General features: G+C 33.8%; 1 protein-coding gene across 9 annotated transcripts in view; it reads right to left on the bottom strand.

Annotated features, from left to right (window-relative positions):
- Fut8 (fucosyltransferase 8) overlaps positions 1–13,647 on the bottom strand; it is a 368,007-nt gene that overhangs the window by 194,190 nt on the left and 160,170 nt on the right. For all 9 annotated transcript variants that reach the window (XM_087195286.1, XM_087195288.1, XM_004837380.4 and 6 more), the window contains one exon: positions 9,347–9,759. In XM_087195286.1, coding sequence (XP_087051412.1) covers positions 9,347–9,549 — 203 coding nt within the window. In that variant the 5' untranslated portion in view covers positions 9,550–9,759. The remainder of the gene's footprint in view (positions 1–9,346; positions 9,760–13,647) is intronic.

Below are 13,647 nucleotides of genomic sequence, written 5' to 3'. Positions count from 1 at the left end.
GCCCAGATGTCTTCACTGACAGAATTCTAAAGAGCATTTAAAACAGAATACCAAACTTGTAAATACAGTACTTCTAAAGAACAAATTAGGCTTGCATAACTTTGATATCAAAACCTGAAAGACATCATAATATGAAAATTTAGAGGAAATATGTTAGCATAAAAAAAATCGCAAACAAAACTTTGGCAAATTTAATCCAGTGATATATAAAAATGTGGACACAAATTCCAGAGAGAGAGCACCTGATCAGGCTGAGAAGGTTATGAATCTTGTCTAAAACAAGTCTACTAAAATATTCTCAGAAGGAGTCTTTTTCCCTACAGAAAAAGAGGATATTCTTAATAATACAAGGAATAATGGAAATAAGGTTGAAAAAATAACATTCATTTATAATAGAAAGTTTCAGCTAGAGAGCAGATGCTCTACACATTCCATTCTATGAGACTTGATCCAGGAATATAAGTATATTTACATGAGAGGGGAGTGGTTATAGAGTAGAAAACCTAAAGCAAATCTTTCAACCAATCAGTTAGAATACAGGCATCCATACTTTTCAACACAAGTTTCTCAAAGAGAAATAAGACCTGACCTCTGAAGAACCACTTCAGTTTCCTGTCTACTCAACGTCTGTTGTTTGGGACATATTTTTGCTCCAGAAGATTCATGCTTTGGCTGTAATCCATCTGGGCAGATTACACATGACTTAGAAAAAAAAGTAGTTGTTTGTGATTTGTAAATTTACACTTTTACAGCTAGCATCTAAATTCCAGAAGAAATCTCTTGTACTTTCCTGGACCAAACAAATAAAAACTTATTAATGGATCAAGAAGTTGTATTTGAATTTTTTAAGCTATGTCTCAAAAGTAAATGCCCTAGAACAACAAAGATTTAAGTTAACAAGAAAGCATTCAGTTAAGTATTCTTTAGACAACACTCACCCAACCCTCAATTTGACACAGGGTCTAAGTCACCCAAGCTGGATTCAAACTTGCATTCCTACTGCCTCAGCCTCCGGGTGCTGGAGGCACTGTTTATAGAGTTTAGAATCCTATAAAGTTCTGACACCTACCTGATTTGAAATTCACAATTCAAGGAAGTTTCTACCTAAACTTCAATAATTTTCTATTAAACACAAAGGAAGCCAAAGTACCAGAGCCAAAAGACTCAATCTTTAATTTTAGTCTAAATCTGCTTCATCTCATGTCTACATTAATATTGTAGTTCTTTAGGTAATCTTTTAACTCCAGTCAGATGTCATTCCCTCTGCTGAACACCAACTATCATTCCCTACTGTCTATTATTTAGGTCTTAACTCAACTCTGCCTATTTGAAACTACGATTATTTCAACTAACCCAATTTATTCAACTTTACTTGCACAGGTGAGAACATGTGGTATAAATTCTTTGCAGTTCCTCCAACCAAGACAGGAAGTTTGTTTCCTCTATCTTTGAATATGGGTCAACCTTTCAACTTGAAATGAGAAACAGGATATGGCAGAAGTGGTATTGTGTTGCTTCTAATCCTCAGCATTAAGAGGCCTTGCAATTCTTGCTCTTGCCTTCTTGGATCACTACTATGCAAGAAACACAGGCTCTCCTCCCTGAGAGCACAAACAGAAGGGAACAAGCTGATGGTTCCAATTAATCACCAAATATGTGAGTGAGGCGTTCTTAAGACTGCCTAGAAATAGCAGAGCCACCAGATAACTGTAGCCACAAGAACCCTGTATGTAACTAGAAAAAATGCCTAGTTGAGGTTGATCCAAATTAAAAAATCAAGAGCAAATAAGTAGCTGTTTGTTGTAAGCCACTGTCTCTGTATTCACTGTATTGCTTTACAATATATTACACAAGTGTATATGTGTATAATTTGATTACATGCATAAAACCCAATTTAAAAAATAACTCAATTTTTAAAAATAGGCAAGAGATTTGAATAAACACTTCACCAACAAAGACATATGAGTGGTAAATAAACACAAAAATGTTCAACATTATTATAAAAATGCAAACTGTAACCTCAATGAGATAATACTATTTATTTTTAAAATAAAAATAAAAATAACTGACAATCACAAATATTACTAAGTAGGATAGCCTGGCTAGTAGAAATTTCAAAATGGAAAAGGTACTCTGGAACACATTTGAGTAGCTTCTTATGAAGTTAAATGTGCACGTAATCCCAACTATATAAAACAAATACTAAGGGACAGGAAAAGCCATATATGCACTAATACAATTGTAGTGGGGGACCTCAACACCCCACTGTCACAAATAGATAGATCAATCAACTAGAATAAAAATAAGTAATGAAATACTAGAACTCAATCGAACTCTTGAACAAATGAACTTAACAGATGTTTACAGAGTCTTCCACTCCACAAAATCAGAATACACATTCTTCTCAGCTGCACATGGGTCATTCTCCAAAATAGACCACATACTCACACATAGAACATGTTTAAGTAAGTGCAAAGGAATTGAAGTTATCCCCTGTATATTATCAGACCATAGTGCGATGAAATTGGAGACCCATAGCAAAAGAAACTCAAAAAATTTCATAAACACATGGAAATTGAACAACACACTTCTGAATAACCAATGGGTCACAGAGGAAATTAAAGAAGAAATCAGACAGCTCCTTCAATTAAATGACAATGACAATACAACATATCAGAATCTATGGGACACAATGAAAGCAGTCTTACCAGGGAAATTCATAGCAGTGAATATGTGTATTAGGAAAACAGAACAAGCCCAATTAAACAACCTGATGCTGAACCTCAAGCTTCTAGAAAAAGAAGAGCAGGACAACCCCAAAGTTCATACAAGGGAAGAAACTATAACGATCAGAGGAGAAATCAATGCAATGGAGACTAAGAGAAAGATACAAAATATCAATGAAGCCAAGAGTTGGTTCTTAGAAAGAATAAACAAAATTGACAAACCCTTAGCCAATCTTGTCAGAAAAAGGAAAGAAAAGGCCCAAATCCATGCAATTAGGAATGAAAAGGGTGAAACTACAACAGACCCAGCAGAAATCCAGAGGATCATCAATACCTACTTCCAGAACCTATACGCCAATAAGATGGACAACACAGAAGAAATGGACAGATTCCTAGATACATATGAATTACCAAAGTTGAATGAAGAAGACCTAAAAATTCTGAACAACCCAATATCAACCAATGAAATTGAAAATGTAATTAAAAACTTATCAACTAAGAAAAGCCCGGGCCCTGATGGCTTCACTGCTGAATTCTACAAGACATTTAGAGAGGAACTGCTGCCACTACTGTTTAAACTCTTCAATGAAATTGAAAGGGAAGCAATACTCCCAAATTCATTCCTGGAACCAAGCATCACCTTGATCCCCCAAGCAGAGAAGGACCCAACTGAAAAAGAGAACTATAGGCCAATCTCACTAATGAACATAGATGCAAAAATCCTTAATAAGATATTGGCAAACAGAATGCAGAAGATCATCAAGAAGATCATACACCCTGATCAAGTGGGATTCATCCCAGGGATGCAGGGATGGTTCAATATACGAAAATCAATTAATGTAATACACTATATCAATAGAGCCAAGGACAAAAACCATAGGATTATCTCCATAGACACAGAAAAAGCATTTGACAAAATCCAACATGCATTTATGATAAAAACCCTACAAAAAATTGGAATAGATGGTCTCTACCTCAAACTGATAAAAGCCATCTATGAAAACCCAACAGCCAGTATCATACTAAATGGTCAAAAACTCAAATCCTTCACACTAAAATCAGGAACAAGAGAAGGATGTCCACTATCACCACTCTTGTTCAATATAGTTCTGGAAACATTAGCCATGGCAATTAGACAAGAGAAAGAAATAAAAGGAATAAAGATAGGAAATGAAGAAGTCAAATTGTCATTATTTGCAGATGACATGATATTCCTATAGAAGACCCCAAGAACTCCACCAAAAGTCTTCTAGACTTAATAACCAAATTCAGTCAAGTAGCTGGTTACAAGGTCAACACACAAAAATCAATAGCTTTCCTCTACACCAATGACAGACTCACTGAGAGAGAAATAGGGCAAATAATTCCTTTCACAATAGCATCCAAAAAACTGAAATACCTAGGAATCATCCTAATGAAAGAAATCAAAGACCTCTTCTCTGAAAACTATGGCACTCTGAAAAGAGAGATTGAAGATGATATCAGAAAATGGACAGACATCCTCTGCTCCTGAGTAGGAAGGATTAATAGAGTGAAAATGGCCATGCTTCCAAAACTGGTATATAGATTTAATGCAATTCCAATTGAGATCCCAGCAGCATACTTCATGGACCTTGAGAAAACAATCCAAAAATTCATTTGGAACAAGAAGAGACCCAGACTAGCAAAAGCAATTCTAGGTAACAGAGACACGGCACGGGGTATCACAATCCCCAACCTGCAACTCTACTACAAAGCTACTGTGATAAAATCAGCATGGTACTGGCAAAGAAACAGGCTTGAGGACCAGTGGAACAGATTAGAAGATGCAGAAACAATGCCTGACACACTCAGCCATCTCATCTTCGACAAAGGAGCCAAACACCCTCACTGGAGGAAACATAGCCTCTTTAATAAATGGTGCTGGAAAAATTGGGCTTCAACTTGCCAAAGATTCAAACTAGACCTGTATCTCTCACCATGCACTAAACTAAAATCAAAATGGATTAAAGATCTAAATATTAAAATAAAAACTCTGAACCAGTTGGAACAGAGGTTAGGTAGAACCCTTGAAGACATCGGTGTAGGGAAAGATTTTATGAACAAAACCTCAGTTGCCCGTGAATTAGCACAAACAATCAACAAGTGGGATCTCTTCTTATTAAAAGGCTTCTGCACAGCAAGAGAAACCACCAGCAGTGTGAAGAGACAACCCACAATGTGGGAAAAAATCTTCACCTGCTCTTCCTCAGACAAAGGTCTACTATCTCAAATCTATAAAGAACTTTAAAAGATCAGACCTCCCAAATTTAAAGACCCAATCCAAAAATGGGCATCTGAAATGAACAGACATTTCTCAAAGAAACAGAAATAGCAAATAAATACATGAAAAAATGTTCAACGTCACTGGTCATTCGAGAGATGCAAATGAAAACAATGCTGAGATTCCACTTCACTCCAGAAAGAATGGCTGCTATCATGAAATCAACCAATAACAAATGCTGGCGGGGCTGTGGGGAAAGAGGAACCCTGCTCCACTGCTGGTGGGAGTGTAGACTGGTGCAAGCACTGTGGAAATCAGTATGGAGATACCTCAAAGAACTAGGACTGGAAATCCCATTTGACCCCGCTATTCCACTGCTGGGGATCTTCCCCAAAGAATTAAAAGAATCATACCACAGTGATATATGTGCACCCATGTTCATAGCAGCACAGTTTGTAATAGCTAAAACTTGGAAACAGCCCAAATGCCCATCAACTGGAGACTGGATAAAGAAAATGTGGTTTTTTAATAAAATGGAGTACTACTCAGCCATCAAAATGAGAAATTAGAGACATTTATAGCTAAGTGGATGCACATTGAGGCAAGACTCTTAAGTGAAATAAATAGGACACAGATGTGTAAATACCGAATAGTTTCTCTGGTGTGAGAAATTGAAAGTGTAAATAAGGACTAAATGTATAATAGGTACTGTGAAATAGGAAGAAAAGGGGCAAAGGGGAAGGAAGTGGGAGGGCTAGGGGAAAGGATAGAAGGAAATGGGATTAATATGAGAAAATGGAAAAATAGGAACAAAATTTTTGTAAATAGGGAGGAAAGGAGAGGTTGAAGGGAGGGCTGGGCAAGGGTGAAAAACAAAAACCAAGAGAGACTATGTAAAGGTGCAAATTTCCAATGATGAATGTCATTATATTGTATACCTAAAATGTACCAATTATTAGAATGAATAATCGAAAATGTAAAATAGGAAGAAAAGGTCCAAAGGGGTAGGGGTAGTGGGAGGCACAGGAGAAAGGAAAGAAGGGAAAGGAAAAAATGATGAGAAATGGAAAAAATGGAAATAAAGTCTTTGTAAATAGGGAACGGTGGAGGGGGTGAAGGGAGGGCTAGGAATGGGGAAAAAATAAGAACCAAGATGCATTATATAAAGGTACAATTCCCAATGAGAAATGTAATTGTGTTGTACACCTACAATGTACCAATAAAAGAATTTAATACAAAAAAAAAATGTGCACTTAATGTATGCCCTAACAATCCTATGCCTAAGCATTAAAAAAAAATAAAAATGCATGTTCATACAAAAATGTATAAGGCAAAGATTAATAGTAGCTGCTTTCATAACTGCTAGAAAATGAAAAAAATTCAATATCCTTCAGTTGATGAAGGGATTTTTAAAGACCCTAAAACTGTGACACTTGTACACAATGGCATACTATACACCCATTAACGCTGATGTATATCAAATACTATGATACACTAAATGAAAAATGCCAGACTCAAACTGCATACTGCATGATTACAGGATTTACATTCTAGAACAGGAAAAAATACAAAGTAGAAAACAGATCAGTAGATGCCAAGGTCGGGGGGGATGGAATTTAACTACAAAGGGATACAACAGAATTCTAGGTGCAGGTAAAATTCTTCTATAACCTGATTGTGGTGGTGATTATATGACTATGAGTATTTGTAAATGCTCTTAGACATGTACAGTAAAAGTGGTAAATGTTACTGTATGGACATTTACTTATTAATAATAAATCAAACACACCTACACACATATATTACACACACACACACACACACACACACACACTTCCCTCACATTGTACTTGTTCATTTGCATCCCTGAGTGAAATTACTTTTAAATTATTTTCCTAAATTTGCTGCACTATAAAAAAAATATTCTAGCCAGAAGTGTAAGTAATTGTTTTTATAATTACTGTAAGTTTCAGGCTTCTAGGCTACTTTCCAACTATACTCCATTAGTCTTATCTCAATGAAAAGACCTAGTATAAGAGCCATTTGAATTAATTCTCTCTATTTTGGCTTATGAGTACATTTTTTTATAAGAAAAAGACATATGAAACTGAATACAAGAGCTGGGTACGGAGACACGTGCCTGTAATCTCACCAATTGAAAGGCTAAGGCAGGAGGATCACTATGAATTCGAGGTCAGTGTGGGCTACATAGCAAAACCTTGTCTCAAAAAACTTTTTAAAAGTTTCTGAGTACAAAATATTAGCCAAATTATAATATGGGAAAAAATCCCAATGCTAGTACCATTTTCACTGATCTTCTGTTCATGCCTTGGCCCTAACATGAAATCCTGTGGATAAAATACAAATGGCTCCAACAGTAAGGCCTCTAGAGGGCCTGAGGAGGCTTTCTTCCCTAAACAGTGAAAATAACTACTTATTTTACTGACATTATGTGTCTATAAATAAAAATGGGCTCTTTTGTTTTGTCTACTAGATTGTGTTTACATGATATCAAAGCATGACTTATGCTTCACCTCTTACAAATTGTCTCTACATTTAAATGTAATAGTTGGGTATTTAATTTCAATACATAAAAATATAAAGAAGGTGACATAAAAGCTCCAACAATTATTTTACAGAATAACCAGCCTATATTAAAGGCAAGTTTTCTTTTTCATACAACAAAAACAAGATATTTGGCATTCAGAAATAAGGAAATGGAAGTATATTAAAGATATAACTAAAAGTTAGCAATTATTTTTTATGAGCCTAATTTGTTAAATGGCAAAATCTTCTTTCAGGAGAAAATTTCCTGTAGATGTAGAACAAAATTTTACTACCAAAGCAAATGGCAAAATTAACTTGAGCAGCAGCTAGATCACAGTGGTCTCCTATCTGAGATGTTTACTTGAGATTTTTGAATCACTAGCTTCTCTTGTTTTCTGTTCAAAGTGGCAATATAATTTATCAGAGTTCAGACTTTGGAGTCACAAAAACTGGAAATCAAGGAGCCTACCAAGTGTAAAAAGTGTGACCCTGTACAAATTAAATTACCTAAACATCCGTGACTCTTCATGTGTAAAATCATTATGAAAATGGTATAGCATCTTATAAAGATATTATGGGATACAATGAGATAATCTATGAAAAGTCCTTGGCACAGTACCTTGTAGATGATAAACTTTAAATACATGGTGGTACATGGTGGCTACTGGTATTAACCCCTAAATTATCAATCTTTGATTCTCATAAAAAATGAATATGACTCTCTTGAAAAGATTACCTTTTCTATGATCCTCTCTGATTATCCCTCAATCATACGATATTCAAATTCAAGAAGTTATCGGTCTACTTGTAATCCCTAACCACTCAGTACCCTGCTGGATAGAACAAATGACATCAATGATGTTGCATTTATTTGTGTAAAACTCTTAAATATCTAGCATTTTTTTCCAAAGGACATAACAAAACAAAAAATAATTTGGTGAAGTAAAAAGTTATGGAACTAGACAAAAGGAAAGATCTGAATTCTAAAGAGTAAAATGCAATGGAGTAAGGAAACGGGAGAATGGAAGGGCTACAGGCATCCTCTCTATAGCTCTAAGATATATAACACTGCCAAATACCTTCTTCCTTCACAAAATGTTCCTCGGTTTTTGTAACAAGCCTCTCTTCCATTATTCTTCCCCAGCTATGCTTAAAATTCTCTGTACAACAGGATACTCGCACTTTCCACATAGCAATTATTTCTCAAAAGGAATAGAACTTTTAACTTCCTCACTTCCCTTTGGGACTAATTACTATTTCTAACATAAAGACTCTCAGATCTTTATTTCTAGCCTCAACATCTATCTATTCTTAGAGATAGCAAGCACTAAATACATGATTATCCTCACATGTACAAGAATTACATGTTGATAACTTTTAAACTCAATTAATTTTGAAAAAAATTATATTTCATCTTTCTAAACTATATTTACTTTTCCCATGAAAATAGAAGACTATGGTCTTCCAAAAAATGGTTTTTGTTATAGTTCATATGATAAAAAATTTTTAATGTATCTAATTTAAATCATAAAAAGTTTGAATTTAATATATCAAATTGTCATAATGTTAAATACAATTGTAAAAGAAATGTAGATACATAAATGGTGCAGTCTATATTAAGATTCATATGCAAAATAAGAACATGCCACTATGGAAGCATTATCCCTATTGAAATGTAGAGGTACAATTGGTTTTAAAAATATTGAAATAATTAAATTTTTGCAAAGACATCAGTTTTTAGAAATTAACTATTTTTCAACAATTGAATGAAGCCCTAAACCTAAAAACAAAGTATAATATTGCATCATTTTTTTAGTATTTCAGAACCTACCGGAGAGATTCAGCCATTCGTCTCAAGTCTTCATTCTGCTGCTTTAAACGTTCCAGCTTTGCCAGAATCTTAGACAGTTCTCGACTAGAGTGATCAGGGTGGTCATTATCTCGAACCAAGTGACCACCTATATAAAATAGCAAGGTCCCCCAGGCAAAAAGAATGAGCATAATCCAACGCCAGGAACCAGTCCATGGCCGCATTTTCAGATTTTCAACTCACTCTCCTAGCTTCCTGGAGCTCAAAGAATTGAAAACATCATAACTGTTTCTAGATAGTACACAGATGAAAAAACTTCGGATGTTTCAATACATGATGCTTCAGAACAATTAGTCTCTCTGGTAGTCCTGTGATGAATCTTTCAAAGAGATCCTTCTGGTGATTGAATAGGAAGCTTCATGGACTCTTATGTGCTGCAAGAAGAATAAGAAATATAAATTATTTAAGATATGTAAAATACCATATACCGAGATTAATGCAGGTAAAGGAAACACATTGGTGTTGACTAATAGGCTGGAAGACAATCTAACTGCCTTATTATAATTAGTAAAAAGTGAAAGTTTTAAATCTGCATACCACATATATTAGGGCTCTACCGGTTAACAGATTAATCAGCTCTAAGCCTAAAGGTCTTTTAAGTGATATCATCACTTTTCTTTCTTACATTATTATGCAATATCTCTCATATGAAGATTAAAATACTGTGTCTTTCAGTAATCAGTCAAAAATAAAATGTACTCAACTGCATAGTTTGGGCTCATGTGCTCATTATATTGGGAAATAAAGTTCTCTGTATTAGTGAATTCATTCCTACAAATTTTCAAATACATATTACTGCTCAGCTGCCATTTTACCACTTAACTCTGCAAATGAAAAACACTTTGCTTTTAGGATAAATTCTAAAAATGATATGCATACTAGAGAAGCAAAGATTATCACAGCCATTAACAAGTTGACCTTCACTCCAAGCATCACAAGCAAAGGCCCAAATGGATCAAGCTAGACTAGCCCCTGCTCAAATTTTTTAAAAATACTAACAATTACAACAGAAGTCTACCACCAGTTAAATCTTTAGATAGTGTGTAGATTTTAAACCTCAAATGAATATGCTTTCCCAGGCTTAGTTACAGGTTGTCATTTTTTCTATCATTACATTTATTGCAAACATTATTTTCTCCCTAAAGGACTTGTAGGCAAAAATATAAAACCATTTGACAGTACCAGAGCTTTGGGAGATAAACCATATGTATAGGTACAGAGTTGCAAGAGACAGAGACAGAGAAAGAGGAGGATCAGAAATAGTTTCTGTACACAAGATTGAATTTGAGGAGCACATGGTCATGTACTAAATAGTTATGAAAGATTAAATAGAAAAGTTGGAGGAAAGACTTCAAAAACCAGAATACTGGGCCATTATTTTTCTATTTCTGAACCTCAATTTCAATTGTTTTAAAATGATTGAGTATTCACAGGGAACACAATCTATTCAAATGAGTGTCCTGGAAACACTACTTCTTTTCCATGTATTCTATACTATTGACCTTGATGTTACTGGTTTACAATGGCTAAGACACAAAATAAAAACTGTACTCACCGAGAACCATTTGAAAACCAAATAAAAAAACAATATTCAGACTGGGGATGCAGCTCAGTGGCACCGCACCTGCCTGGCAAATGCAAGGTACTGAGTTCAATCCCCAGTACCACGGGGAAAACAAAGGCAATACACAAATGAAAATTTAATGTTTACTCCCATAATAACTATTTTTAACTATCAATAATTCTTTTTGTTGACTCCATGGTTCACCTTGTTCTTTTTTCAAAACTCTTTCTCAAAATTCTGTCCCTCTAATCTTAGCTATCTTCTTCTATTTAACAAAACAGGAGAATAATTAAGTCTATTTAACAATTCAGGTGAAAGACCTCATCATGTGAAATCTACTTTTCATCTTACGTAGAAGCAATGCAGATATTCATATTATTAAAAAATAAATTAAAAATGAATCTACTGTGATGAGCTACAGGATAGATTTAATTTAGTAAGTCAACAAGAAAGTCAGCATTAATATTTGAATTAATACTTTTTTGTGACAACATACGTAACACTGAAAAATGCTATTATACTAACTATATTGCTGACACTATAATATATCCTAGTTAATTCCAAGCTATTAAAATATATAAAGTATTAAAAATTTACCTTTCCCTTCACAGCAAAAGTAGCTTAGAAAGACAACTATGATAAAGAGATAACTTTCTAAAATAGAGTAATTTAAATAGAAAATAAGGTGTGCTGAAACATATTAAATGGAATTATAACAGAAATTATGACAAATATAGTATTTAAAGCTAGGAAAAAATATAACTTGAATATTAACAAATGTTTACAGAACAGAGATTGTCATTCAAAGTATGTAAGATTTTAATAAAACACCACTAAAAACATTTAAGATATTAAGTCACTACATTATACTACATTATACAGCAGAATTGAAATGAGTTGTGAAAAGTAAGAAATTATTGGAGGAAGTAAACATGGTCATTTTCTTAATTAATAGCATCATTTTTACTCACTTTGGGAAAAAATGTTTCCCAGGATTTTACTGTTCTTAGCTAATATTTAGAAATGAAATCAACAAAACCAAGCCAAGCTGATGAGTCATTGTCTATGCAGTTTTTCTTAATACAGTTTAAAAGAGCCAGTGTAGAATTTTTTCCCTATTAACTACAGTGAATACCTGCTTACTTACCATGTTTACTATTATTAGAACCATGTTTAAAATATGCTAAAATATAAATGCCATAATTTTTGTCACTGACATAACTCAAGCAGTTAAAACAGTAGTTGGCACTTAGTGGGCAATGAATACTTTTGAATAAACAAATAACTGTCACACATGACATACCGAGTATGACATATGTCATGGAATCTGAGGATATCAGCCTCAACTGCATTTATCCCCCCCTGTAAGACAGCACATATGAAAACAGAAAGCGAAAGACAACTAAAAAAAATGGTTCAAAAATAAAATCATTTATCAGTTTAAGATAAACCACTTTAGGATTTATTACTGGCAACATATATCTTATAGTTTAGACCAGTTAACTGTTCTAAAAAGTTGTAAGACTAGCAGTGTTATGATTTGTCTTTTAACCATGAGAAAATAATTCTTTTCAGTTTGTCTTCTCTGGAAGATTCATTTTCCAAACACAATGGGGTGACTAAAAACAGCATGAGACATGAAAACTCCTCTACCTATTTGAGTAACTATTAAGGAAAATACTTCAAATTTATTAGTAAAAATATTTTAATTACGTATACATATGCATTATCATGAGCTAATATCTGGCCAAAAGTTATCTGGCAGTGTTTATTGATGTTTCTTCTCAGAAGAGACTGTTTCTTTTCAAGTACTTAAGAATTTATTCCTGTTTGGGATTTACATAATACCCTTCTTCCACATAATAGATTAAAGTTTGTCAGGTTTTCTTCTGCAAATGTTTTTAGTAATGTCTGTTTTTAAAGTTACTAAAATATTTAAATGAGTCATTTCTTTTAATATTTAGAAAGGCTGGATTATTTTTGTTTAATGTCTCTGGAACAATAAATATACTATATGTAATTTTTAAAAGTACATTCCTAAATTTGGATGCTACAGTATAGTATCAGTATTATCAGAAGCTTTGACAGAGTTGCTATAAGGTTAAAATGAGGTTAATATATATAAAGTCTTCCATAATGTTAGGCACATTCAGAGTACTCAATAAAAGTTAATCTTATTTTAATGCTGACAAGCTATGAGAAGCATTTATGCAACATATAGCAGCTTATTATGCAGTATACTTACACTACTTTATTGATCCAACTGTAATTATTTATACAATTAAAATAGCAAAGTTTTTGTAGGAAGCTTCTAAAATATCTGTCAATGATCTCTGCATCCAATATTCATGTTCCTGTCCAACCAAACCAAGGTGAGGTCCTGACTTCAGTTCATGTTATTTTTTGGCCCCAACAAGTTGTACAAATGGGGGCACAGAGTAGGAATTCAAGATTCACTACAAAACTGAATCTTAGTTACATTTCTTTATCTACCATTCTGGTAATACCTCTAATAGTATAATAACGAACATTTACAGCAAGTAAAAGATTTAAGAGAATCTAATTACTGATTTTATACTATACCAGAAGTCTACAGGTATTTTATTAATATTTCCTAAACAGTTATACCTGCAACCATGACATCATAACTGGATTAGCCTCGTAAATAAAACCTTAAAAACGTATTTTGAGGGGCTGG

Source organism: Heterocephalus glaber, unplaced genomic scaffold, assembly GCF_053883595.1.
Source record: "Heterocephalus glaber isolate CG9 unplaced genomic scaffold, H.glaber_assembly_v1.0 deba00001608, whole genome shotgun sequence".
Lineage (NCBI taxonomy): Eukaryota > Metazoa > Chordata > Mammalia > Rodentia > Bathyergidae > Heterocephalus > Heterocephalus glaber.
The sequence above is the reverse complement of the archived record's forward strand: the minus strand, read 5'-3'. Positions and strand labels throughout refer to the sequence as shown.